Here is a 27667-nt window from a genome sequence, read left to right as displayed (position 1 = left end):
AACATTACTACACATAAACTACAGAACCCTCTAGAACATTACTACACATAAACTACAGAACCCTCTAGAACATTACTACACATAAACTACAGAACCCTCTAGAACATTACTACACATAAACTACAGAACCCTCTAGAACATAACATGTTGGTTAAAATAGAAGGTGTGTAAAGGTGTGCTACAGTAAAGGGCAGTGTACAGCCGAGCCTTCAGACTGCGAGCCTGTCAACATCCATAAATAAACCTGTAACAGTGACAAAGTTGATGTGCACATAACAGTAAAACACTGACCTTTGGAATTTTGTTCTGCGGTTCTGTTTATTTTAGTAGTACTGAACTTTGTTTACAGTGATGATTTCTTCAGTTTATCCTGGTCAGGGTGGTACAGGACACCATCATACACGCAGTCATACACTCAGTCATACACGCAGTCATACACGCAGTCATACACTCAGTCATACACGCAGTCATACACGCAGTCATACACGCAGTCATACACTCAGTCATACACGCAGTCATACACGCAGTCATACACTCAGTCATACACGCAGTCATACACGCAGTCATACACGCAGTCATACACTCAGTCATACACTCAGTCATACACGCAGTCATACACGCAGTCATACACTCAGTCATACACGCAGTCATACACGCAGTCATACACTCAGTCATACACTCAGTCATACACGCAGTCATACACTCAGTCATACACGCAGTCATACACGCAGTCATACACGCAGTCATACACTCAGTCATACACTCAGTCATACACGCAGTCATACACTCAGTCATACACGCAGTCATACACGCAGTCATACACGCAGTCATACACGCAGTCATACACGCAGTCATACACTCAGTCATACACGCAGTCATACACTCAGTCATACACGCAGTCATACACGCAGTCATACACTCATTCAGATAAGATAAGCTTTATTTATCCTGAAGGAACATTATTGTGACAAGACAATACAAATGAGCATTATTAGGTTTGGTAAAAAGAAAAATTATAAACATGTAATGGGCAGCAAATGTGGGAAACCCTCATGTACACGGAGAGAACATCTGGAACTCCACACACACTGTACATCTGGAACAGTTACAGGTTTAATTTGATGATAAATTTGATGCTACATCACATTAAAATCACAAGCAACATCTGCTACATGACATTTAAATCACTATGAATTTGTGCAAATGAGAGAGAGTTGTTCTGACATTTAACACAAACAGTATTTAAAGTTTGTTGGATAATTTATTCTTTTTATTGTTATTGTTTTATTTTACAGTGCTGTGTATTTGTATTTGCAAAAAGTATTTGCTCCATCCTGATTTCTTCTGTTTGTGAATATCTCATACTGAATTGTTTCAGAAAATAAAACAAAGGTGATCTGAGTAAACACAAAATACAGTTTAAAAATGATAATGATGTTATTTATTGAAGCAAAAAAGTTCTCCAATACCAACTGGGTCTGTGTGAAAATGTATTTGCCCCCATGGTTACTAATTCCCCAAATCTATGAAACTGCATTGATAACGGGGTTCAGCTGGACGAGACACAACCAGACCTGATTACTGCAAACCCTGTTCCATCACATCTACACATACATAAATGTTTTTCAACAGCATGAAGTTGGTTAAAAGATCTTACCCAGTAACACACTACGTCAAAGCTTAAAGAAATTCCAGAAATGATGAGGAAGAAGGTGATTGAAGTACATCAGTCTGGGAAGGGTTACAAAGCTATTTCAGAGGCTCTGGGACTCCAAAGAACCACAGCGAGAGCCGTTATCTCCAAATGGAAAAACAGCACAGTAGTGAACCTTCCCAGAAGTGTCCGATCTACTCATCCATGAAGTCACAAAAGAGCCAAGGAGAACATCAAAGGACCTACAGGCCTCTCTTACATCAATAAAGGTCACTGTTCATGACTCCACTATCAGAAAGACACTGGGGGAAAACGGCTCCATGGAAGAGTGGTGAGGTGAAAACCGCCGCTAACCCAGAAGAACATTAAGACTCGACTGAATTTTGCCAAAACACTCCTTCATGATCCAAAGTCCTAGAAGAAAGTAGAGGAAGAAAGTAATAAGAGGGAAGTCTGATCTCCAGTTATCGGAAGCATTTGGGTGCGGTTATTTCTGCTAAAGGTCGCACAACCAGATTTTAAGTTTAAGGGGGCAATTAGTTTTTCACATGAGTGATAGGTGTTGGATAACTTTTTTGCTTCAATAAAATAAAAATAAAAATAAAAATAAAAACTGTATTATGTGTTTATTCAGGTCACCTTTGTTTTATGTTTTGTGTTAGGATGGCCGAGCGGTCTAAAGTGCCAGACGCAAGGTTCAGATTTTCCGCGTGGTGTAAGGAGAATTTCGGTCTCCGAATGGAGGCGTGGGTTTGGATCCTGTTTCTCACATAGAAAATTTTTTTGCTTGTATTTTCTCATTTGTAAGTCGCTTTGGATAAAAGCGTCTGCTAAATGAATAAATGTCAATGTAATGTATTTTGTTTGATGATCTAAAAATATTTAGTGTGAGATATACACAAAAACAGAAGAAATCATGATGGGGCAAATACGTTTTCACAGCACTGTATTTCATTATATACCTAATATGAATTATCCTCATAGTTTATGAGGTAATGTGGTTGGAATTTGATGTTTTCCGAGGTGTGAGTTTGAGTTTTACGGGGTGTTTAGGAGCCAGAAGTCCAATGGTGTTCAGCTCCAGAGGAACCTGATTAGAAAACATAGTTACTGTGATTGACAAGAATATTACCTGCAAAGTGATTTCTTTAATATAGTAGGTAAAGCAGTTCTGTGTCAGCATCAGCGTTAGTGACATTAAACAGATTAGTGATAGAAGATCCTGACCTTCGTTTCCTCAGAAAGACTGATGTTGAATTTCTGCAGTATCTCAACAACAGCCAGCTTCATGGCCACAAGGGCAAACCTCATCCCGATGCAGTTTCTGGGTCCTAAACCAAACGGCATGTACGCATACTGCTCGATGCTCTTCTTATTCTCCTGAGTGAACCTGAAACAATATGGAGGATTGTAGTAGATTTACTAATTGTGGAAGTAATTTTGATAAGCTTAAAATGCTTAAGATTTAAGCTTTAGATTGCTCTGCTCCCACAAGTTCTAGCAAGAGTTCACCAAGACTGTCTACGTCTGCTGCTAGTAGCACCTTATTGGCCAGCTCGAATATGGTTCTCAGAGATAATATCCCTGCCGGACAACACTCCTTGGGAGATTCCCATCCGCAGGGATCTGCTGTCTCAAGCCAGAGGGCTGATTTATCACCCTCGGCCAGAACTATGGAAACTGTGGGACTGGCCCCTGAGGGGCACCAGCTCATAGATTCTGGTCTCGCAACTGAGGTTGTAGAGACCATGTTGAATGCTAGAGCACCATCCCTGAGGAAATTGTATGCGCTTAAAGTGGCGATTTTTTTGTCTTGTGGCCCCTATTGATGTAGCCTCTGTGGGGCAACATCCTCTAACTTCGAGGTTTATGTGTGGCATCAGGCGGCTGAGACCAATCTGCAGCCCATCCTGGGACCTTTCTGTGGTCCTGGAAGGTCTGTCAGGTGCCCCATTTAAGCCCTTAGAGTCAGCCTCAGAGAAGCTTCTGACTCTAAAGGTAGCTCTTCTGCTGGTCCTGACATCTCTCAAGCAAGTAGGAGATCTACAAGCTCTCTGTTGCACCTTCCTGCCTTGACCTTGCCCCTGGATTAGCCAAGGCCTGCCTATATCCTAGGCTGGATTATATTCCTAGAGTTCGTACGTCTGCTGCACAGCCAGTAGTGTTGCAGGCTTTCTGCCCTCCTCCATTCCTCACACTGGAACAAGAGAAATAGCCCTATTGTGTACAGTAAGGGCTCTCTGTGCTTACATCCACTGCTCCAGCCAGTGGCATAAGTCGGAGCAGCTGCTGCTCTGCTTGTCAGCAACAGTAGAGGTGATGCTGTGTTGAAACAGCGCATCTCTAATTCGATAGTGGAAACAATCTCTATCGCTTTTGAGGCTTGCGGTCTATCTATGCCTCTGGGCATGAGGGCTCATTCCACTAGGGGGGTCGCCTCCTCGAAGGCTTTGTCCAACGGGGTATCCTTACAGGATGTGTGTGCTGCTGCGGTGTTGTCTACGCCACACATATTCATTCGATATTACAGCCTGGTTATACATTCCAGCCTGGGCTCGAGTGTCTTGCAGTGACACTCGGGCTTGGATCTTTCTATACAGGCCATGCCCTCAGTATGATGGAGTGGGTATTGTCATTCCCACAGGGTGGAGCTCATGCAACGTTGAGTTCCCTTTGAAAGGGAACGTCTGGATTATGCATGTAATGTAAATGTCCCTGAGAACTGAACGAGATGTTGCATAGCTTTGTCATACTGGTGCATGTGAATTGCATCTTTGCTTCAGATAATAGAGGCTGATGATGCAGTTCACAGGTGCCATTTATATATCACATGACGTGCTTAATTGCCACGTCACCTGATCATGGCGGGCCCATAAATAGGCATGATGTTACTCAAGCTTCAGATATCGGTCACATGCGAGGGCGCTTCCCACAGCGTGGAGCTCATGCAACGTCTTGTTTCCTTCTCAGGGAACAGGGTTACATGCATAACCCGGATGTTTTATGGAAATAAATGAACAGAGTTGTATTGTAAGTTCCTTAAACAGTAGATGCTGCATAATAAATGACTGCAATTATTCAGGATCATAAAAAAAAACAACCTGCAGACCCTTGTTCTTCCTGCCTTAGGTTAAGTTGCCTTCTGGAGCGAGCTTCATCATGGAGGAGATGTGTAAAAGACTCAGAGAAACTAATCCTGTTCTAATAGGGCTAGTCAATTTCTAAAATGGTGGACCAGTGGAATCTTGTTTGAGAAATTAATTACAGTCGAGAAAAATAATTTCCCATCACTGTTCTTGAAAGATTGCTTCGTACCTCTCAGGGTTGAAGGTCTCTGGATCAGGCCAGTGTTCAGGGTCCCTGTGTAGGGCGAAAGTGGGGACGAAGATGGTGGTGTCCTTTGGGATGGTAAGGCCATTTATCTCAACAGTTTTCTTGCAGACTCTTTCAAGACGAACAGAAACTGGGTACAACCTGAGCGACTCATTCATCACAGCGTCCAGATAATCCATGTTCATGACAGCATCATAATCAACTTCGGCCTGAAAACCAAAAGACAAGACATGGATAAGTGAGACTGAAACAGCCAGAGTCTCTGTGTCAACTCTGTATCGTTTCTAAACATGTTTCATAACTTTAGAACTTGATTGAATCACCTTATTGGGGAAAGTTGCATCGATTTCTTCCTGTAGTTTCTTCATCGTGTCTGGATTACTGGCCAGATTGTAGAAGAGAAACGTCAGTGTGCTGCTGCTCGTCTCATAACCAGCAAAGATGAACATCATGGACTGGGACAGGATCTCATGATCATTTAGACCTTCAGACATCAAACACAAACACACACACAAATAAATCATGCATGAGGATGCTCTGGCCTGATTTTAGACCTATGACCCGATTCATGTGATCTGATTCACGTTGCCTGTTTTAGAGTTTTGAGTTCTACATTCACTGATGCACATTTCTATTCTACTACATTCTACTTCTGTCTTCTCTGCTTTTATCTGATGTCAGATCTCTCTTTTCAAATCCATTCACTATCACACACACACTGAATTTCTGAACTTTGTCATGCTTTATCCCGATTGGTCAAGAACAATCTCTTCCATTTCTCTGTAATCCAAGCCGAGCCCTACGGAATTAAATCAACAAAACCAAATAAATCCCCAGTAGAAATGGAACACTCAAAACCAGTGCTGCTAGTATTTTAAGATTTGTTCACTTGTTTTGCACATCAGAACCAAAATGTTATCTTCCTGGGAACAAAGGAAAAGATTGGAAAGTAGAGAACTGGAGAGACTTCCTGCACCGTATTGAGTGAAGTTATTTCGATTTGCGGCTTTGCTTCATCATAATTAATTTGTATAGAATTGATCTTCATGACCTCCATTATCTCAGAACAGAACAGAAGAACAGAATAATGATATTGTCTGAGAGATTTTTTTACTAGAGGAAAATACCTTTGTTTGTCTCTTTGCCGTTCTGATTGTCTTTTTCTGATTTCTGAGAATCGATCATCAGCTGCATGAAGTCCACTCGTCTCTGCAGAAAGTCAGAGACACAAACACAATAAAACCTCAGTAGTGTCTAAAGTGTGTAAAGGGTTTTATGTATTTTTAGTACCTTATGATCTTGAGCCACACGTTCAGATTTGATCTTTTGCAGGGAGGCGTAAAAGAAATCAGTCACTGCGGTCGGGAAAACCGCAAAATCCATTTTCTCCAGCACCGGCCCGATAAAGGGGAACAAAACTATTAGAAAAAAGAAAAAGAATGTAAAAGATGAAGATCTGGATATTACATGTCTGGAATTAGGTTTGTCTTATTATATTGTGAATTAATATTAATCTCAAATCAATAAATTACCGAAAATGAGTAACAGAGGGTTGAATAAGCTAAACTTCAGCATTTTCTTGATGTTGGATACGAAGGGATCTTTGGGGTTGTTCAGGGAGTCGATATCGACACTAAACAATGAGCTCGTCAACACATCCATACTGTATGCTCCGAAAAACCTAAAATGATCAAAAACACCATCAAATCAAAGCAACATGCAGAAGAATTTCTGCATGTTGAAGAGTAATCTGTTCAGAGTGTATTTATTTACTCTTTAATATCTGCTGATTCTCCTCGTTCTGACGTCTTCTGTAGATTTTCAACCAACGAGCGAGAATGAGACTTCATGATTCCAAACATCTGAGAAACAGGAAATAACATCCACTGTTAATGTAAGGTGATGGACTGTTAGACATGGTAACTAGATAGTGATCTATAAATTTACATACACACAGTATTATTTTTCCAGTGTCCAAACAGAAACAACTAATAAACAATGCTACCAGCTGATCCACCGCAAATCCAAGCTCCCTGATCCTTTAATTCCATCATCTGACAAAACCAGCTGCCCAGTACGGAGGAGTGCCAGGGAGTCAGTCAGTCAGGGAGCCAAAGCTCAACGTGGCCAAAGCTGGAGGTGGTAGGCCCAAAAGTGTTCTTGGAAAGAAAAGAAAGTACTGGAGCACATACAGTATGGTCTGTAAGACTGATATCTACAAACATATCCAAATTAAGACAGTCCCCATTAATCCACAGATACTGGGTCGGTACCCACACAGTACTTTACAACTCACATGGCTCAAACACCAGCTCCGGCTAATAATCACAGTGAGTCAGACCGCCCCAGGCCCACCCATTTATCATTCACCTCTGGTCAACCACGTCCTGCCCTACCTCCTGGCCTCATGAGTCAGCAGTACTGCCATACATTTCTCACTACGGCTTCACATAGACACACCAAGTAAAAAGTTCAGGTGTTTAGTGGCAATGTGGTCAGTCAGAGCAAGATAGATCTGATAAAATCTGATAATGTTCTGATAAGAGCTGATAATGACTAGTGTTAGAAAATCTTTTGATGAAGTAGAAATTTTAAAATGTGAAATTTGCTAGAGACGTCACGCTTAAGACGTCTTTGTTAATATCACAAACAGAGTGACCCAATACCATTGAAGAATTGCCCTTGGAGCAGATGCATGTCTCACCTCGCCTCCAGGGTACAACAAAAACCAGAGTCACATTCCACAGTTTCCTATAGAAAACACCATAGGCCAGGTAATAACAGCCCATAATCACTATTGAGGTGACTAGGATTCCCACATGGAAGCAAACCTTACATAATCAAAGAAAATATTCTTACCTCCACCTGGGAATCCCACTTCTGACACCAGTAAACCGTTAGAAAATCTTTTGAAGATGCACAAAATATAAAATGTGAAATTGATCAGGATGAGAATAAAAGCCGCCGTCACACCATCACGAGATGATATATATGTATATCAGACAATAGCTTTAATTCTTATTGCTTAGACACAAATCATCATACAGTCATTTGTCTCAGCAACAGTGTTCTCATCAGTCGAGGTAAAAACGGTGGGCCATGGGTACACGACATACGATGAAACGAGAGTGGTGGCATGTTTTTACAAGATAAGAGAAACTAAGAGAGAAAGACATATTACTGTGATATTGGTTGTTGAGGAGACGAGAAAAAGGTCACAGAGAGAGAGAGAGAGAGAGAGAGAGAGAGAGAGAGAGAGAGAGAGTGCTCACATAAACTCATGAACTAAAATCAGAGACCATGCTATATTAATATTCATTCACTAGATAGGGGATATGCAGTATCTCCTAGATGCCAGTGGTCTTTCCCCTAGGGTTACAGTCAGGGTTAGGGTTAGTGTTAGGCCATCTTGTATTTGCAAGAGCAGTACGACACCTGAGTGGTGCGGCAAGAAAGCTAGTGCTAAACATACCAGCTGATGCTCCACAAAGCCAAGCCCCCTGATCCTTTCATTCTATCATCCCACAAAATCCCACAAACACAAACACACACACAGACACACACACACACACACACACACACACAGACACACACACCTCTTTCAGTCTGCCGCTGGTGAATGATGGAGAGAGAACACTCCTGATTCTCTTCCAGTCCTCGTCCTCAGCCATGAACACGGTGTCATGCAGAGGACCGTTTAGAGGAAAACTCTGTGCAAAAGTCGTAAAAAACTAGATGTTAAACTCAATCATCGTTACATATCCAGTAGTTTGATGTGATGTTAATAGTATTTATAATCACTTTGATTTTATGCTGCTGAAAGAACAGATTTGTCAAAGTATTGTTGTTTTCTTACCTAACCCTTTCACCTAACCCCAACCCTTTAACGTGTAAGGATTTATTACTGTAATTTATCCATTAAGAATTTTTTATTTATTAATAAAATAAAATAATACTTTTAAATAAATTCATGCAGCAGTACAAACATTTAATTAATAACAGTAAACATTGTTGTGCTACTCGGAACCATGTACACCCCAGTCCACCTATCTGTCTGTCTCTCCATCTGTCTCTCTCTCTGTCTGTCTGTCAGTGTTAAGTGTAAGAGTGTGATCTCACTCTGTGGTTGGTGAAGAGAGAGTAACACTCTTTAATCAGGACGGTTCTGATGATCTCTGTGTCCATGATACAAAGGGCCGGCTGTCTCGCATCGTATATACTGCAAACAGAAACCTTTAGAATCACAAACACTTTCTGTTTAAGGTGAATTATTTTCACACAAACAAACAAACAAACAAAGCACTATCCATGAACATGAAACAGTAAAACATGTTGGTTAGCTAAGCGTTAGCGACGTTTGGGACAGTGTATGGTAATACTCTAATATCATATTTACTAGGTAGTAAAAATAAATATGAATAGTCTGATAGCTATTAGATTAATTAGCAAATTAAGATTGGGATTAGGACTCTATGTATAGTAATGCATACAGCTAAAATAATATGACCTCTCACTAAAACAAACAAACAAACAACAAAAATAATAGCATAAATGTTCATTAGCTAACTGAAATCCCACTGGCTAATCAGGTAGCTGGTGATTAAAAGTTTGCACTCTACATATATATATTTATCCAATCTGAGGTTAACATAATGTGTTCTGAAAGTTTTCGTTTTTTGGGTACTAGAGCGTTCAATCTGTCACGGGTTTTTGTTGTTCTGAGAATGTTTTTACAGAAGTTTTATAAACATTTTAATTGTATAAACATTAAAACTGAACATTAGCTGGAACTTTGTGTGAGGTACATTATAAAAGCTTTATGAAGCCAGTCCTTATTCCCTTACATTTTCTCAGAACGTTGCAGGAACGTTACATTCATAACATTCTTAGAACCAGTTGAGTGTGTTACAGAACACTCGGACTGTGTTCTCCATTAACAGTGAACATAAAGTAAACAGACTTTAACACACTCACCCCCAAACCCTGCCGTACTTCTGAAAACACTTCATATCAAAATTATGGAATCCCTAAAAATCAGTGAAAGATATTCTGTAAGTAACACTGACACTGAGTTTATCATTTAATGTAGTTTTTATAGGAAAATGTTTAATATAATATAAACTCACCTTACGATATTCTAACAAGTTTCCGAAAAATGGTACCGGTTTAGGACCAGGAACTCCCAAACGCTTAAAGAAACTGTGTGGCCAGTACCCGTACCTGAAAACAACACATTACAGGAGGACAGTTTATACTCGATATAATCAACATTATGAAGAGAAAAACACAGTGAGGTAGAGGGTAAAAATACTGATAACACAATAGCCGTGTTAATTTTGAATTTGATGGTCGCAACATGTCTCAAAAAAGCTGGGACATAGGCAATAAAAGGCTGGAAAAGTAAGTGTTAGTAAAAAGAAACAGCTGGAGGTTAATTGGGAACAGGTGAGTAAGATGATTGGGTATAAAAAGAGGATCTTAGAGAGGCGGAGTCTCTCAGAAGTAAAGATGGGCAGAGGTTCACCAATCTGTGAAAAACTGCATCTACAATTTGTGGAACAATTTCAGAATAACATTCTTCAACGTAAAATTACAAAGACTATGAATATCTCATCATCTACAGTACATAATATCATCAAAAGAGTCTGAGAATCTGGAGAATTCTATGTGCACAAGGAACGAGGGTGAAAATCAATATTACATGCCCGTGATCTTCGAGCCCTCAGGAGCCACTGCATTAAAAACAGGCCTGATTCTGTAATGGAAATCACTGCATGGGCTCAGAAACACCTCCAGAACTCATCGTCTGTGAACACAGTTCACCGTGCCAACCACAAACGCTGGTTAAAGCTCTAGAAGAAGCCATATGTGAACATGATCCAGAAACACCGCTGTCTTCTCTGGGCCAAAGCTCATTTAAAATGGACTGAGGTAGAGTGGAAAACTGTTCTGTGGTCAGATGAACTGAAATTTGAACTTCTTTTTGTAAACCATGGATGCCACATCCTCTAAACTAAAGAGGACTAAAGAGGAGAGGGACCATCTGGCTTTTTATCAGCATTCAGTACAAAAGTCTGCGTCTCTGAGGGAATGGGGTGCATTAGTGCCTATGGAATGGGCAGCTTGCACATCTGGAAAGGCACCATCAATGCTGAAAGGTATATACAGGTTTTAGAGCAACATCTGCTTCCATCCAGACAACGTTTTTTTCAGGGAAGGCCTTGCATATTTCAGCAAGACAATGCTAAACCACTTACTGCATCTATTACAGCAGCATGGCTTTGTAGTAGAAGAGTCCGGGTGCTGAACCGGTCTGATTGCACTCCAGTCCTTTCACCAATTGAAAACATTTGGCGCATCATGAAAAGAAAAATACAACAAAGACCCAGGACTGTTGAGCAGCTAGAATCCAGTATCAGACATGAATGGGACAACATTCCTCTCCCAAAACTCCAGCAACTGGTCTCCTTGGTCCCCACACGTATACGGACTGGTGTTAAAAGAAGAGGGGATGCTACACAGTGGTAAACATGGCTCTGTCCCAACTTTTTTGTTGCTGCCATCAAATTCAAAATAACCTTATTTTTCCTTAAAATGGTACATTTCCTCAGTTTAAACATCTGATATGTTTTCTATGTTCTATTGTGAATAACATATGGGTTTATGAGATTTGCAAATCATTGCATTCTGTTTATATTTACATTTTACACAGCGTCCCAACTTTTATTTTTTTAATTGGGGTTGTAGATCTTATCTTGCATCAAATTTTGAAAGGGTGTGCAAACTTTTAAACTGATCTGGTATATTTTTATTAGTCATTTAAAAAAGAATGTTTGTGAAATCTAACTCAATAAAAATCCTGGGATAAATTCCTAGCTCAAGGTGAAGGTTGCCGAAGAGAATGTAACAAACAATAACAAGAAACTAAATGAAAGAAACAATAATGAATAAATTAGACTGAACTTTAACTGAATGAAATAGTTGTGTATTAATGATCTAAAGGAGGGGTGTGGTTTTATATAAGAGATTATATAACAGGTTATATAAAGATTATATATAAGATTATTATATATCGAAGAGATTTCGATGAGATGAGGTGGTTGTCCTCATACAGTCCGGAGGGTTTACAAACTTTTTCACACTTCATTATTTTCTGTCACTAACCGTGAGATAAAGTGAAATGTGAATCAGCACTTACAGCAGGATCAGACTGATGAGGATCACGATCAGAGCCCACGTCTCCGCCGAAAAACTCCACCAATACACCATCCTGATTAGTAGTAGTGTTAGTAGTAGTGTTAGTAGTATATTAAATCCAGAGTCTGAGGTTCATGTACTGTGTGTGTGTGTGTGTGTGTGTGTGTGTGAGAGAGAGAGAGAGTGAGAGAGAGGGAGGGTGAGAGAGAGAGAGAGAGAGAGAGAGAGAGAGAGGGTGGGGGGCTGTATCAGAACACAGTTAAACCTCCTACTACAGATTAATGATAAACACACACACACACACACACACACACACACACACACACACACACACACACAAACTCAGCTAATCTCTGGGCAACACATCAGATAATATGCAGAGAATTTCCTGTGGTGTGTGAGTTAGAACAGTTCACAGCAGAAAAAAACATGCTTTGCTACAGATCTGTTAAGAGCTTCATGTCCGTTCTTGTTGGAAAGTGTGTCCATGAGGTTCGACTGTCATTCAATTCAGTTCAGTTCAGTTTTATTTGTATAGCACTTTTAACAGTAGACATTGTCCCAAACCAGCTTTACTGTCAATCACCTCACTGACCACACCCTTTTAATTATAATCAAATAACTTGCATAAAATGCATGTATAGTAATGGAATACTGGGGGAGATATCACGATCAACTGAACTTCTACCTGAACTTAAAATGTAAGTTTGGCCTATGTTCAGTTCACTAACATGAGAGTGGGCGGGGTTAAAAATTGTACTGCAGCCAGCCACTAGAGGGCCTCAGAGACATTTTGGACTCACCCTTGAATCCATTACAAGGTCCACACATGTATACAGTCCTATCTGAAAGCTTCGGAATGATATGCCCTATTATATATTATTTTGCTGTACAATGAAGACATTTGGGTTTGAGATCAAAAGATGAACATGAGAGAGAATTTCAGCTTTTATTTACTGATATTTACATCTAGACATGTTAAACAACTTAGAAAATTTAACCTTTTTTTTGTTTGAACATGCCCATTTTTCAAGTGATCAAAAATATTGGAACATGTGACAGACAGGTGTGTCTTGTTGCCCAGATGTGTCCTGTTAGAGTGATCATTTATTCAGTTGGTCTGCGGCACTCTATAATTCAGCAGAAGCAGAAAAAAGGAAAAGCATGGATTTTCCCCAGAGGATAAACCTGAGAAAATACTACACAAAATAAAAGCCTGTTAACACAGAATGCATGATTTTATGCTTAAACGTCATGAGGATTAAATATTGCAGTTTGAATGGGTTTCAATGGGGACGTTTTTGTCTGTAAGGTCCTGAATGAAACTATTTTGTGTATCTAGTTTAAAATAGATTTATGAAAGCAAATGAGGATGAAACATTAAAATCCCAATAAAAATACACAAAAACTATGCTGTTTGCATTAACACAGACAAAATTATAAAAAATAAAAATAAAATAATAATAATAAAAAAAATGAAAAAGACAAAAATGCCCATAAGGACTCACAGGGGTTAAGCGTGAACACATGAAATAACATTGGCATTTAAAAGTGCTAAACAGGTTTGAATAATTTTTCACACAGGCATTGCATCTTTACACACCTAGCACACATTTCCACTTCAGTTTCAAATACAGATTGACTGTAATACTCTGAAAAATAAAGTCAAATTCAGAAATACAGTGAAAATAAGGAAAACATTTGAGAGTTTATGAGTTAATGTGGCTGTTGTCGAAGGAGTCCGAGTTTGACATTTTCCGAATTGTGAATTTGAGTTTTATGGGGTGTTTAGGAGCCAGAATTCCAGTGTTGATCAGCTCCAGAGGAACCTGATTGGAAAAGAAGAAAAGTAAGAATGATGGTTAATATGGCTGACAGCAATACGGCCAGGAAAGTGATTACTTTTAAAAGCAGAATTATTTAAGATATTACCAGTGTTCATGACATTAGCTTTACAAGGTTTACATGATTAGAGACAGAAGATCCTGACCTTCGTTTCCTCAGAAAGACTGATGTCGAATTTCTGCAGTATCTCAACAACAGCCAGCTTTATGATCACAAGGGCAAACTTCATCCCGATGCAGTTTCTGGGTCCTAAACCAAACGGCATGTACGCATACTGCTCGATGCTCTTCTTATTCTCCTGAGTGAACCTGAAACAATATGAACACTATATCAACAAACTACACTTTTTAAAAACTCAGACAAAGCTAGAATTTGGCTTTCTAGTTAGCAAATGGTTAATAATAACCCTTTTTGAAATAAATACTAAGGAACATTAGCAATGAAAACAAAACAAATGATATAATTTAACAAGAAAATTTACAAAATGTAACTAGCTAGCTAATTTAACACGTTAATCTATTAAACATAACTAGCTAGGTAGTTTAACAAGTTGATGTTACTTAACTAAAACTTAACTAGAAATGTGATTTAACTAGTTAAATTCCAAAATGCAACTACTGTAGCTAATTTAACAAAGTTAACTTTATTTTAAACTTGATGGTGAAGTTTAAAGACTAATATTTTACATGGGGGCAAAAATAATTATGCAAAAAAGTGCAAATCTTCCAAAATAATAAGTACAGTAACAAATAACAACTACTAAATTATTTTCTACTCCTGAACTTCACCCCGAGAAACTAATCCTTTCAAGATAAAGGCAATTACTAAAATGGTGGACTAATGGAATCCTGTTTGAGAAATGAATTAGAACTGATTTGTTCACTTTTCTAAGTAGATGGGTAAACTCGGCTTATATATGCTTTGTACCTTTCAGGCTTGAAGGTGTCTGGCTCAGTCCAGTATTCAGGGTCCCGATGTAGGGCATAAGTGGGGATCAAGGCGACAGTATCTTTTGGGATGGTAACACCATTTATTTCAACCGTTTTCTTGCAGACTCTTTGCAGACGAAAAATAACTGGGTACAACCTGAGTGACTCGTTCAGAGCAGCGTCCAGATAATCCATGTTCATCACTGTGTCATAATCAACTTCAGCCTGAAAACCCAAAGACAAGACAAAGGTAATGTCCACCCCTATCTTGGTCTGTGTGCCATCCCCTGTCTCAATACCCATGTAGACCCCTGTCTCGATACCCATGTAGACCCCTGTCACAGATTCCATATAGACCCCTGTCACAGATTCCATATAGACCCCTGTCACAGACTCCGTGTAGACCCCTGTCATGGACTCCATGTAGACCCCTGTCTCGATACCCATGTAAACCCCTGTCACAGACTCCGTGTAGACCCCTGTCACAGATTCCATGTAGACCCCTGTCACAGACTCCGTGTAGACCCCTATCACAGACTCCATGTAGACCCCTGTCACAGATTCCATATAGACCCCTGTCACAGACTCCATGTAGACCCCTATCACAGACTCCATGTAGACCCCTATCACAGACTCAATGTAGACCCCGTCACAGACTCCATATAGACCCCTGTCACAGACTCCATGTAGACCCCTATCACAGACTCCATGTAGACCCCTATCACAGACTCAATGTAGACCCCGTCACAGATTCCATATAGACCCCTGTCACAGACTCCATGTAGACCCCTGTCACAGACTCCGTGTAGACCCCTGTCACAAACTCCATGTAGACCCCTGTCACAGACTCCGTGTAGACCCCTGTCACAAACTCCATGTAGACCCCTGTCTCGATACCCATGTAGACCCCTGTCACAGACTCCGTGTAGACCCCTGTCACAGACTCCGTGTAGACTCCTATCACAGACTCCGTGTAGACTCCTGTCACAGACTCCGTGTAGACCCCTGTCACAGACTCCGTGTAGACCCCTGTCACAGACTCCGTGTAGACCCCTGTCACAGACTCCATGTAGACCCCTATCACAGACTCCATGTAGACCCCTGTCACAGATTCCATATAGACCCCTGTCACAGACTCCATGTAGACCCCTATCACAGACTCCATATAGACCCCTGTCACAGATTCCATATAGACCCCTGTCACAGACTCCGTGTAGACCCCTGTCACGGACTCCATGTAGACCCCTGTCTCGATACCCATGTAAACCCCTGTCACAGTCTCCGTGTAGACCCCTGTCACAGATTCCATATAGACTGCTGTCACAGACTCCATGTAGACTCCTATCACAGACTCCGTGTAGACTCCTATCACAGACTCCATGTAGACCCCTGTCACAGACTCCGTGTAGACCCCTATCACAGACTCCGTGTAGACTCCTATCACAGACTCCATGTAGACCCCTGTCACAGACTCTATGTAGACCCCTGTCGTGGTTTGTGTCAACACATATTTTGGTCACAAAGTCTAGTTCTCTGCTATTCTCACTTTGTGTGTAATAATATAACAATTGTCCAACACAATACCACATTTTTCACCTTTGTAACTTGATTGAATCACCTTATTAGGGAAAGTTTCATCAATTTCTTCCTGTAGTTTCTTCATCGTGTCTGGATTACTGGCCAGATTGTAGAAGAGAAACGACAGCGTCTTGTTGCTCGTCTCATAACCAGCAAAGATGAACACCAAAGACTGGGACTGGATCTCATGATCAGTCAGACCTTCATACATCACACACACACACACACACACACACACACAAAGTCTTATCATGATGATGTTTTGCCCTGATTTGTGATGTATTACCATATACTATATACCATTTGGTCCTACTTTCTGTGATGGTTATGCTGCACTGAACTACATTACCCATCAGCCCCAGCAGATCACATGAACATGTCACATGTGCCACTGATCATTCACACCTGTTCTGATTACCCATAATAAGCACTCCTATATAAGTTCTATTTTTTTCAGCACCTAACTGTCAAGCGTTTGTTGTTGTTATGTGTGCCACAGTCTTGTTTGTACTCTGCATGGTTTTGGCCTCTGTCCAATGTTATGTTATGTTTCTTGTTTTCACAGTTTTCGTGGGTTTTTTTGCAGTTGCATCTGCCACCTTCTACAAACTGACACTTTTAAAATTATTTTATTTGCTTTGTCTTCTCTTGTTCTATCTGGTTCTATCTCAGTTCTATCTTCTTAATTTCCTTCAACATCAATCTCCCTAAACCCTTGAGCATTGTCATGCTTTTACTGGGTCGGTCATGGACTTTAGAACAATCTCTTTTCACTTCTCTAGTATCCAAGTCAAACTCTATGGAGTTAAACCCACAAAACCAAAACTAAGAAACTCTGTAGTAAACTCAAAACCATGCTGTTGTGTTTAATAATCTGCTGTTTGTGTTAAACAGATCTCAGGGTTTTTTTTAGGAATAAACATAGAATAATGAAAGTGTCAGATTTTTACTATAGGAATATACCTTTGTTTGATTCTTTGCCATTCATATTCTCTTTTTCTGATGTCTGAGAATCGATCATCATCTGCATGAAGTCCACTCGTTTCTGCAGAAAGTCAGAGACAAAAAACACTAAAATCTCAATAATACTTAAAGTGTGTAAAGGAGTTTTACCAGTTTTTAGGAGTTAATAAATAAACCAATGTAGTTTTACCTTATGATTTTGGGCGACACGTTCAGACTTGATCTTTTGCAGGGAAGCGTAAAAGAAATTAGTCACTGCAGTTGGGAAAATGGAAATACCCATTTTCTCCAGCACTGGTGTGATAAAGGGGAACAACGCTATTAGGAAAAAGGCAGAGAACAGAAAATACCAGTTGATGCAAATCCTTATTTGTAACAAGAAGCAGAAACACAACAAATACAAAAGTAAATCTGACTTTTAAGTGTCTGAACTGAAATGTTATACTATCTATCCTATCTTTGGGGCGGCTGTGGATCAGGTGGTTGAGCGGGTTGTCCACTAATCGTAGGGTTGGCGGTTCGATTACCGGCCCACATGACTCCACATGCTGATGTGTCCTTGGGCAAGACACTGAACCCCAAGTTCCTCCTGATGGCAAGTTAGTGCCTTGCATGGCAGCTCTGCTACCATTGGTGTGTGTGTGTGAATGGGTGAATGAGACACAGTGTAAAGCGCTTTGGATAAAAGCTCTATATAAGTGTGCCATTTACCATTTTATCTATCCATTTTCTTAACCGCTTTGAAATTTTATACTATATCAAAAAATTACCACTGGTGAGGAACAAAGGGTTGAGTAGATCAAACTTCAGCAGTTTCTTGAAGTTGGTTACAAAGGGATCTTTGGGGTTGTTCAGAGAATTGATATCAACACCAAACGCTGTGCTCGTCACCACATCCATACTGTACGCTCCGAAAAACCTAAAAGTACCAAATCAAGCAACATGCAGAAATGCGTGTAACCATAGATTCTGGTGTTGGACGACAACCTTAATAACCACATATCCTCAAACAAATAAGTGGAGATGCTATAATGACCTATTTTACAGGCTAGTAACTTTTTAGAGTAACCCTGTAATTTATGGCAGATGAGAGGTAATATCATTGATCAGGGTTTACAGGTTTCAGACAAATTTACCCCCACCTCCACCACAGGTGTGTGTGTATATATATATATATATATATATATATATATATATATATATATATATATATATATATATATATATATATATATATAAAAGGTTGCTATCTGACAAATATATGCATATTTCACCTAGTGCTCAAAACTGTGAACTGCAACAAGTACTAATAAAGGTCCATTGGGGCAGGAATCACGCTGCTCCATGCTCACATTTTTCAGTGGAGGAGGAAGAGCAGACAGGACAGTTAAAGACAGGGTTGCCAGGTTGGGCTGGTTTAAGAATCTTTTGTGCCCACCACCACAGATCTTGTTTTATAGCAAATAATCGGATTTAAATCTAACAAACTTCCCCACAAAAAACAAAGTGTAATTGTGTCTATGATGTACAGAACCATTTTTATTGTAAGATATGTTGCAAAAAATGGGAAAGAGAGAGGAAAATTATGAAGTGGAAACTTGTTTCCTGCCCAAAGGCTGAGAAAAAGAACACAATGGCCCCTTGTTCCAATTCTCACTTTTTATGGAGTGTGAGTTTCATGTCTTTTGTGTGTTTTTTGAGATTTAGTCAAGCTGGAAATTTTGCTGTGAACCTTGTTAATGATAATCTGTCAAACACCCTTTGACTGCATGTTGTGGACTCTCACCTGCTGCAAATTACAGGCTTACTCTCAAGTGTATAAGCCCCTTGACTGCTGGTTCCTGCCCCAGTGAACTAGAGCGTTTTTGATAGAGACTACAAAGCTCTTCTGTAAGTGACTCTGTATAGAAGTATCTGATAAATGCTGTAAATGTAAACATTTAATGCTTTAATATTTCACAGAAAGCAGTTTACAGTGCTCAGCTTACAGCACACACACATGCAAGGCGATTGTGAATTATGTGTTAAATCAGAGTCTAACTGTTTACTCTCGTATATCTGCTGATTCTCCTCGCTCAGATGTCTTCTCCAGATTCTCAACCAACGAACGAGAATGTGACTTCATGATCTCAAACATCTGAGAAACAGGAAATAACATCCACTATTAATATTATCATTAAGAGAATGTCAAAGCATTTGTTTAATCATTAAAAGAAATTCATGTTAATTAATGGTGTGGACACACACACACACACACACACCTCCTTTAGTCTGCCGTTGGTGAACGATGGAGAGAGAACACTCCTGATTCTTTTCCAGTCCTCATCCTCGGCGATGGTCACTGCGTCGTACAGAGGACCTTGTAGACGCAAACTCTGAGCAAAACAAATAATAAATTCATTCAGCAGTGCTATGAGGAAGCATGTACACCCCTCAACATCTGTCTGTCTGTCTGTCTGTCTGTCTCTCTCTCAGTCTGTCTGTCTCTCTCTCAGTCTGTCTGTCAGTATTAAGTGTAAGAGTGTGATCTCACTCTGCGGTTGGTGAAGAGAGAGTAACACTCTTTAATCAGGACGGTTTTGATGATCTCGGTGTCCAGGATACAGATGGACGGCTGTCTCGCTTCGTATATACTGCAATTAACATGACAAACATCAGACTTCTGACGTAACATCATATTTACTAACTGCAACATTATTTAGGGCAATTCCACACAAATGTCAACTTTACCATGGAAAAATAAAGTACAGGAGCACAGGATCAAAACTACTGTTAAAGTTGAGTGCGTTACAGAATGATTGGATTGTGTTCTCTGTTAACAGAATATAAAGTGAAAGTAACACACTCACCCCCAAACCCTGCCGTACTTCTGAAAACACTCCATATCAAAATTATGGATTCCCTAAAAATCAGTGAAAGATATTCTGTAAGTAACACTGACACTGAGTTTATCATTTAATGCAGTTTTTATAGGATAATGTTTAATATAATATAAACTCACCTTACGATATTCTAACATGTTTCCGAAAAATGGTACCGGTTTAGGACCAGGAACTCCCAAACGCTTAAAGAAACTGTGTGGCCAGTACCCGTACCTGAAAACAACACATTACAGGAGGACAGTTTATACTCGATATAATCAACATTATGAAGAGAAAAACACAGTGAGGTAGAGGTAAAAAAAAAAAAAAAGTTGATAATGACATGTTAGTGGTGGTATGTCAGTGATTAACCACATGGGGGCACTGTACACAATTCACTTCATCATAACTGACCTCATGTCGATCATACACAATTGTTGCTATGGCTATGTCTCATAGGATCTTGATCTGTTCCTGTGAGACCCTTTTATATCCTCCTTCAAACTGGCATAGGAAGGAAGATCATGGGTCATTTCTGACAGTGGGAGAGATAATCTCATCTCACAAGACAGCTACCGCCTGCCTCAAGCTGGGCAGCCCTCAGCCAGTAAGGTGCTGTCCCACCACTGAAAGTATGGAGCTTAGAGACCGCCTTATCAAGCAAGCCAATGTCCTACACCAGGCACACTCAATAAAATATGAATATTCCTGTTCACATTGCAAGTTGGAACATTACGACCATGTGTCCAAGGCTTACTGAGATCACTGAGTGTTGACATCAGAATGTTGACATCTCCTGTTTCCAGGAGACCAGACTGGCCAACAATAGCTCTATCAGCGAGGCCAACTACACTGTCCTTTAGCAAGGGAAGCCCCAAGATGAACCAAGACAGCATGGCATAGGTTTTGTAGTGAAGACCACCCTCATCCTCTGTGTTGATCCTCCATTTAGTGGTTCAAAAAAAAAATCCTCAACCTGCACATGTCTTCATCACACCCAGTCTATTCAGTATTTACAGACCTAATCCCAACTCCATTCCAGAAGGAAAATACCTCTTCTGTAATGTATTGGATGAGGCAACATCTAAGCATGGAGTAAGATGAGTGAGAATGGCCAGACATTGCTAGAGCCGTGCTGACTTTCAGGGCTAGGAGTCACAGAAGGTCTCCTGAAAATATCTACTGTACTTTCCCACCATGGGCAACAGCTGGACCTTGTCATCACCAGATGTGCTGATTTATTGAATGTTCTCCTAACCCACAGGAACCATAGTGCAGACTGGCATACAGACTACTCCCTGGTAGCCAGCAAAGTGAGGCTAATCAAAGAAGTTACATCAGTCCAAGAAGGGCCTGTCATGAATCAACATTTGCTGCCTGTTCATCCCAGTGAAAACATACCAGTTCTTCAGCAGTGTAGAAGATGCACTAGCAGGCCATACTCAAGATGACAGCAACATAGAGGGCCAAATTGTACCATCTACATTTACAATTTTTTGGTGTCCATCTCTGCCATCAATGATGGCAAGTCATTCCAGCCCAGATACAGCAAAACAGACCCAAACCATGACACTACCACCACCATGTTTCACAAGCTGTAATGTGATGGGAGAAGGTTCTTATGCTGGAATGCAGTGTTTTCTCCAAACATAACACTTCTCATTTAAACCAAAATGTTCTACAGTATTTTGTTCTCATCCATCCACAAAACATTTTTCCAATAGCCTTCTGACTCGTCCACGTGATCTTTAACAAACTGCAGAAGGGCAGCAATGTTCTTTTTGGAGAGCAGTGACTTTCTCCTTACAGCACTGCCACACACACCATTGTTGTTCAGTGTTCTCCTGATGGTGGACTCATGAACATTAACATTAGACAATGTGAGAGAGGCCTTCCGTTGATTAGAAGTCACCCTGGGTTCCTCTGTGTCCTTGTGGACTATTACACGTCTTGCTCTTGGAGTGATCTTTGTTGGTCTCCACTCAGGGGAGGGGAACAATGGTGTTGAACTTCCTCCATTTGTACACAATCTGTCTGACTGTGGATTGGTGGAGTCCAAACTCTTTACAGATGGTTTTGTGACCTTTTCCACCATGATGAGCTTCAACAACTCTTTTTCGGAGGTCCTCAGAAATCTCCTTTGTTTGTACCATGATACACTTCCACAAACACGTTGTGAAGATCAGACTCTGATAGATCCCTGTTCTTTAAATAAAACAGGACGCTCACTCACTCACACCTGATCATCATCCCACTGACTGAAAACACCGGACTCTAATCTCACCTTCAGATTAACTGCTAATCCTAGAGGTGCACATACTTTTACCACTCACGGATATGTAATAATGGATCATTTTCCTCAATAAATAAATGACCAGGTATAATATTTTTCTCATTTGTTTAACTGAGTTCTCTTTACATACGTTTAGGACTTGTGAAAATCTGAAGATGTTTTAGGTCATATTTATGCAGAAATATAGAAAATTGAACTTTCAAGCACCACTGTATGTAAAGAATAGCACACAACAGACTCTGTGGTATTGTGTTGTGGAAAAAGTAGTTCCTGTTCTCACTTACACTATAGCTGTAATAAACAGTTATTCTCTCACCAGCCCCCTCCCCCTCCCCCTCCCCCTCTCTCTCTTTCAAAAATGCAGCCTCACACTTAACTGTGAAACCAGAAAGTGCAAACACATATGTGCTGAAGACTTTCCCATGCACAGAAAGTTTTGTTCACTCTAAATAAACACATTTGTATAAAACATTTTTACAAATTAATGTGTGCTGAAAAAATACAAAGGTCTAGATATGGAGTAACATATTCAACATATGACAATTGGAGATCTTCATTTAATCCCTTAGGGTGTGCAAAGTCCATATAATAAATCCATTTGGCTTCACATTGTAAAAGCCTTTTGTTCAAATCACCACCTCTTCTAGGACAGGTAACCTCTGAATACCACAAAATTCCATGACCCACATCTACAAAATGTCTGGCCACAGGGGAATGAAAATCCGCCCTCCTCATGGAGCATCATTAATGCGGATCTTTAATTGTCGATTTGTCTTGTCAACGTACTGTAGTCCCCATGGACATGTGATCAGGTAGATAACAGAAACTGATAAGCGAGGGAGTCTCTTTAAAGATGTTGTTTCCGATGTCATCTGCTCTGAGAACATGAGAATGTTTATTTATGACTGATGTAATTGCCTGACCATTGCACAGTGTAGGTGGTGCAACACATCTTTTGGATGTCTTAGACTGGACCCCACTGGTGTAGACCTTACTTTTTCACTTGCTTTCCTCAGCCACTGTTCAGGATATCCTCTATGAAGGAACTGAATGTACATCTTGAATGTACATTTCCTTCTCAAAATCATCATTGTTTGTACATATTCTCTTAATCTGGAGAAATTGGCTATAGGGGAGACCTTTCTTCAGAGGAATACGATGAAAACTTTTGGCATGAAGATTGCTGTTACGTTCTGTAGGTTTTCTGTAGAGAGCTGTGGAGTAGTGTCATTAACACTAATATAAGTATCCAAAAAGATGATCATGTCAGAGCTTGTTTCCATTTTAAGATTAATCGTCGGGACAAGGCCATTTAAATAGCTTACAAAATCATCCAAATCACTGTCCTGTGCAATCCAAATGAAAAAATGTCATCTATGTATCGTTTATAGAAGACTCTATTGTTGTTGAAGATGTGTTCCTGTTACAAAAATGACATAAATCAACAGGTATAGTCAGGAGCAAATGCCGCTCCCTTTGCTGTACCCTCCTTCTGTAAACAGAACTCCTTATTGTACATGAAGAAGTTCAGTACGAGTTCTGGCATATCAACTAGAAAATGTGTGGGAGGTGGAGGATCACTCCTTGAATTAAAAAAATGTCTCCGAGCTGTAAGGCCCTCAGAATCTGTGGGGTATTCAGATGAAGTCAGACCCTCTGATGAAGATCCAGAGGTATGTGTATCTATCAAATGTACTGATTTCTGTCTACATCTAAGGGCATCAGTTGATGGACTACACCACACATATACTCGATCATCACGAAAATCAAGGGCATGTCTTTTATATTTCTTTACTTTGATTTTCTAAAATTCATTCTTCTATTTATCGATGCTTGAATGGAGCTCATTCTCTAGAGAATTGAAGACTTTTTGTATTTTCTTAGCGTTCAGTGATCTGTTGATGAGTACGACCCAGTTCCTTACTCACAAAGTCTATAACTAAGACTGTAAGGTCAATGGAAGCCTTGTTCATGATTTCACACCATTTGTTGCAAAAATATTCATTGTTACGTCCAGTAGTAGGTTCTTTTAGTATTCTGAGTCCTCGTGGAATTCTCTTAACTCTAACAGATTCCCTCAGTGTACTGCCATGCAAAAGCAACCTAGTTTCCTTATTGAGTAATGTCTTGAGATTACGATCAAATGCTGCTTTCACGGAAGCTTCATTAAGACCATCCATACTGGGGAACAAAATACTCTCAAGCTCTTTCTCAGTAAATACGAGTGGCCTTAGCTTGAGTAAGACAATTAATCTCTACACTACAGGAACAAGAACATGTGCGTTAATATAATCCTGTCATTCATGTCACAGCTGGAACTATTGTCCAAACTTCTGACCAATCAGATTTGAGATTTCAACCATGCCGTGTTTTATAATGAATTATATAATTATAATTAGTTATAAAAAATAAAGAGTGGAGAATGTTGTCAAATTAAAAAATCAAAGTGGGTGTAAAATATTAAAATGCCATTTTAATAGTGGTCTATTTTTTATTAGTAATATGTTAACATACACCAATTTTGATATCTGTGAACTCAAACTCACTGAACATCCTGGGATCAAATAAATTTGCCTTCCAGGCTCAAGTTCAGTGTTCCCAAAGCAAAGCACAGTAAAAAATCTAATAGCAAGAAACAGAATGAAAGAAACCATAATGAATAAATTAGACTGATTAACTTAATTAAATAGTGGGTGTGGTTTTATATAAGAGGTTATAATTTGATGAAATGAAGTGGTTGTCCTCATACAGTCCTGAGGGTGTACAAACTTTTTCACACTTCATTATTTTCTGTCACTAACAGTGAGATAAAGTGAAATGTGAATCAGCACTTACAGCAGGATCAGACTGATGAGGATCACGATCAGAGCCCACGTCTCCGCCGAAAAACTCCACCAATACGCCATCCTGATTATTATTATTATTATTATTATTATTATTATTATTATTATTATTACTGTTAGTAGTAGTAGTATTAGCAGTAGTATTATTATTATGAGAAATCCAGAGACACTGCAGTTGGAGGTTCCTTTAGTGTGAAAGAGAGAGCTGGAAGAGAACACATTTAGACCTCACACTACAGATTAAACACACACACACACACACACACAGCTTATCTCTGTACAGCTGGGGGTGTTGGGTGTCATGTTCAACTTCCGTTATGAAACCAGGAACCAGAGAGCAGGCTAGAAAGAAAGTTATAAAGTTATAATGTTATAAAGATTTTGTAATGAATCCAGAAACTTGTGTGAAACTGTGAACATTTATGTCTTTCTCTTCATCAGTTTTGGTCTGACTTGGATCTTTAATACTAGTGCAGAGACGTCTTTTGAACAAGCTGCAGTCTGAGTCATATCTCAGTCCCGCCTCTAACTTTACCACTGCCCAAATATAGTGCTGAACTTCCAGCATTTTCAACACTGATGACCATGTGTCTCATCTCACTTAGTTGTAAATCAGCTCCTCCTCCAGTTCATTCATTATAGATTAAAGATGCCCCATCAGGGGGTCTGTAAAATATTTCGGAAGACACAGGGTCCATTATTTGAATGTTTCAGGGACCAAAACTTGTAGGTCCAGAATAACTTCTCTTTTCCTTTCTCTTCCTCTGTGATTACTTATTCATTTATTGTACTTAGTTTTTCATTATCATTCCTTTTTTAGTCCTTTTATACCTTTTTTTGGGGGGGCGGGGTGGGATTCATTTAGAATCCTCAAAAACTTACAAAACTTTGTACCAAGAAGTGTGTGTCATCATTTTCTGTCAAAAGAGTGGATTCAGGAGTTACCCAGGGACTCTATAGTGCCCCCTGTGACTTTTTTATTTATTGTAGGTGTGGCAGTGGGGGCGTGGTGAAGCATCAGCTGCGGATGGAGAGGATGCTGGTTGAATTGTCAGGTAACCTGCGATGATGATTCTCAGATATGTGTAAGCACCACCAGTGTATTTGTATGTGCTTTGTTTGTTGCTTGTTCTTGCAGGAATGCTGTGGGAAAGAGAGAGAGAGAGAGAGAGAGAGAGAGAGAGATTGAGAGAGAGAGAGAGAGAGAGAGATCACCTCTTAACACTCACACAGAGCAGTATCTGATTGAAGTACGGGTGAAGTTGAACTGGAAAGCAGTGAGGCTGAGACTGGGCGTTTTTCTCTCTGGTTGTGCTGGACTTTAGTTAAAGAGAGTGTGCACTGAACAGCATGCAGGGAACAAAATAGCAATAAAGTGAGCCTGAAGCTCAGAGGAAAGTCTGTAAAAATTTCCATGATCCATGGCGATGTGCATGCAAGACACTGTGGCTTGTAGGCCTCTCCAGGTCTTGGGACGACCAAGTGTTGGGAAAAGCTGAACAGTGGACTCATCAGAGAAGATGACCTTACTCCAGGAGCTCTGTGGAGTTGAAGGGGAGAATCCGGTATTGCCAGTGGCCACTGGATGTCCTAAATGCTGTTTTGAGCTTCTGGGGCTAGAACTACCTTCCAGTACCCTTTTGTGAAGTCCAGGGTGGAGATGAAGCAGGCTCTCCCCAGGTGATCCACCAGGTTATCCACCCGTGGAAGGGGGTAGCCTTCGAACTTCAAAACCTAGTTCAGTTTCCGGGAGTCATTGTCATTCCGGGAGTCATAATGTGGTATACTTGTGCATTTCTTCGCTTACCCAGCTGTTGCAGGTGGTAGTTCACTGGACCCACCTGTTCTAGGACTGTGTACAGGCCTTGCAAGTGGGCCATGGAATTTGCAGTTGGAGCTGGCCAGCAGGAGGAGCCATAAAATATGGCCATAAAAATAAAAAGGCGACCTCCTGGTGAAGGTGGTGGTGGGTCCGTAGTCTGACCTGAGCACAGCACAGGGTGTGAAGCGGGAATGCACTCTGGATAGGATGGCTTTCCTCACATTCGTACACTCAATAAGATAAATATATTAATCCTGAAGGACTTTTTGGGCCAACTTGCTCAAGACAGCAGAAATAAAAATATTAAATAGATTTGGTAAAAAAATGTAAACATGTAATGGGTAATAAA

At 40.1% G+C, this 27667-nt stretch overlaps 2 protein-coding genes across 4 annotated transcripts; both read right to left on the bottom strand.

Annotated features, from left to right (window-relative positions):
- Nucleotides 1-299: 299 nt before the first annotated feature.
- Nucleotides 300-12411, bottom strand: LOC128602484 (cytochrome P450 3A27-like). Of its 2 annotated transcripts, XM_053616327.1 has the most exons (14): nt 12186-12411; nt 10114-10207; nt 9962-10014; nt 9107-9206; nt 8584-8697; nt 6761-6849; nt 6520-6668; nt 6278-6405; nt 6115-6196; nt 5311-5471; nt 4970-5196; nt 2882-3044; nt 2617-2744; nt 300-2068 (listed from the first exon to the last, which is right to left on the bottom strand). In XM_053616327.1, exons 1-13 carry the CDS (start codon nt 12254-12256, stop codon nt 2640-2642), a joined length of 1536 nt encoding a protein of 511 aa, XP_053472302.1. In that variant the 5' UTR covers nt 12257-12411; the 3' UTR covers nt 300-2068; nt 2617-2639. The 2 variants fall into 2 exon arrangements, with proteins under 2 accessions (XP_053472302.1, XP_053472301.1); XM_053616326.1 differs by having other exon boundaries at nt 300-2744; nt 12186-12410.
- A 655-nt stretch (nt 12412-13066) lies between these two features.
- Nucleotides 13067-26503, bottom strand: LOC128602479 (cytochrome P450 3A30-like). 2 transcript variants are annotated; one of them, XM_053616319.1, is made up of 13 exons: nt 25489-26503; nt 20501-20594; nt 20349-20401; nt 20033-20132; nt 19761-19874; nt 19548-19636; nt 18270-18418; nt 17690-17817; nt 17500-17581; nt 16577-16737; nt 14957-15183; nt 14175-14337; nt 13067-14013 (listed from the first exon to the last, which is right to left on the bottom strand). In XM_053616319.1, the coding sequence occupies exons 1-13, from the start codon at nt 25557-25559 to the stop codon at nt 13894-13896; spliced, it is 1551 nt and encodes a 516-aa protein (XP_053472294.1). In that variant the 5' UTR covers nt 25560-26503; the 3' UTR covers nt 13067-13893. The 2 variants fall into 2 exon arrangements, with proteins under 2 accessions (XP_053472294.1, XP_053472295.1); XM_053616320.1 differs by lacking the exon at nt 25489-26503 and having other exon boundaries at nt 20349-20423; nt 20501-20540.
- Nucleotides 26504-27667: the final 1164 nt, after the last annotated feature.

This window comes from Ictalurus furcatus, chromosome 26 (genome assembly GCF_023375685.1).
Source record: "Ictalurus furcatus strain D&B chromosome 26, Billie_1.0, whole genome shotgun sequence".
NCBI classification, from domain to species: Eukaryota; Metazoa; Chordata; class Actinopteri; order Siluriformes; family Ictaluridae; genus Ictalurus; species Ictalurus furcatus.
The sequence above is the reverse complement of the archived record's forward strand: the minus strand, read 5'-3'. Positions and strand labels throughout refer to the sequence as shown.

Coding starts and splice junctions, on each gene's coding strand:
- LOC128602484 (XM_053616327.1), bottom strand. CDS start 12,256: ATGGTGTATTGGTGGAGTTTTTCGGCGGAGACGTGGGCTCTGATCGTG. Junction 6,406..6,519: donor CCCTCTGTTACTCATTTTCG/GTAATTTATTGA, acceptor TTTTTCTAATAG/TTTTGTTCCCCTTTATCGGG. Junction 5,472..6,114: donor CGGCAAAGAGACAAACAAAG/GTATTTTCCTCT, acceptor TGATGTCTGAAG/GTCTAAATGATCATGAGATC.
- LOC128602479 (XM_053616319.1), bottom strand. CDS start 25,559: ATGGCGTATTGGTGGAGTTTTTCGGCGGAGACGTGGGCTCTGATCGTG. Junction 20,402..20,500: donor ACATGTTAGAATATCGTAAG/GTGAGTTTATAT, acceptor ACTGATTTTTAG/GGAATCCATAATTTTGATAT. Junction 14,014..14,174: donor GTCTTTCTGAGGAAACGAAG/GTCAGGATCTTC, acceptor TTTTCCAATCAG/GTTCCTCTGGAGCTGATCAA.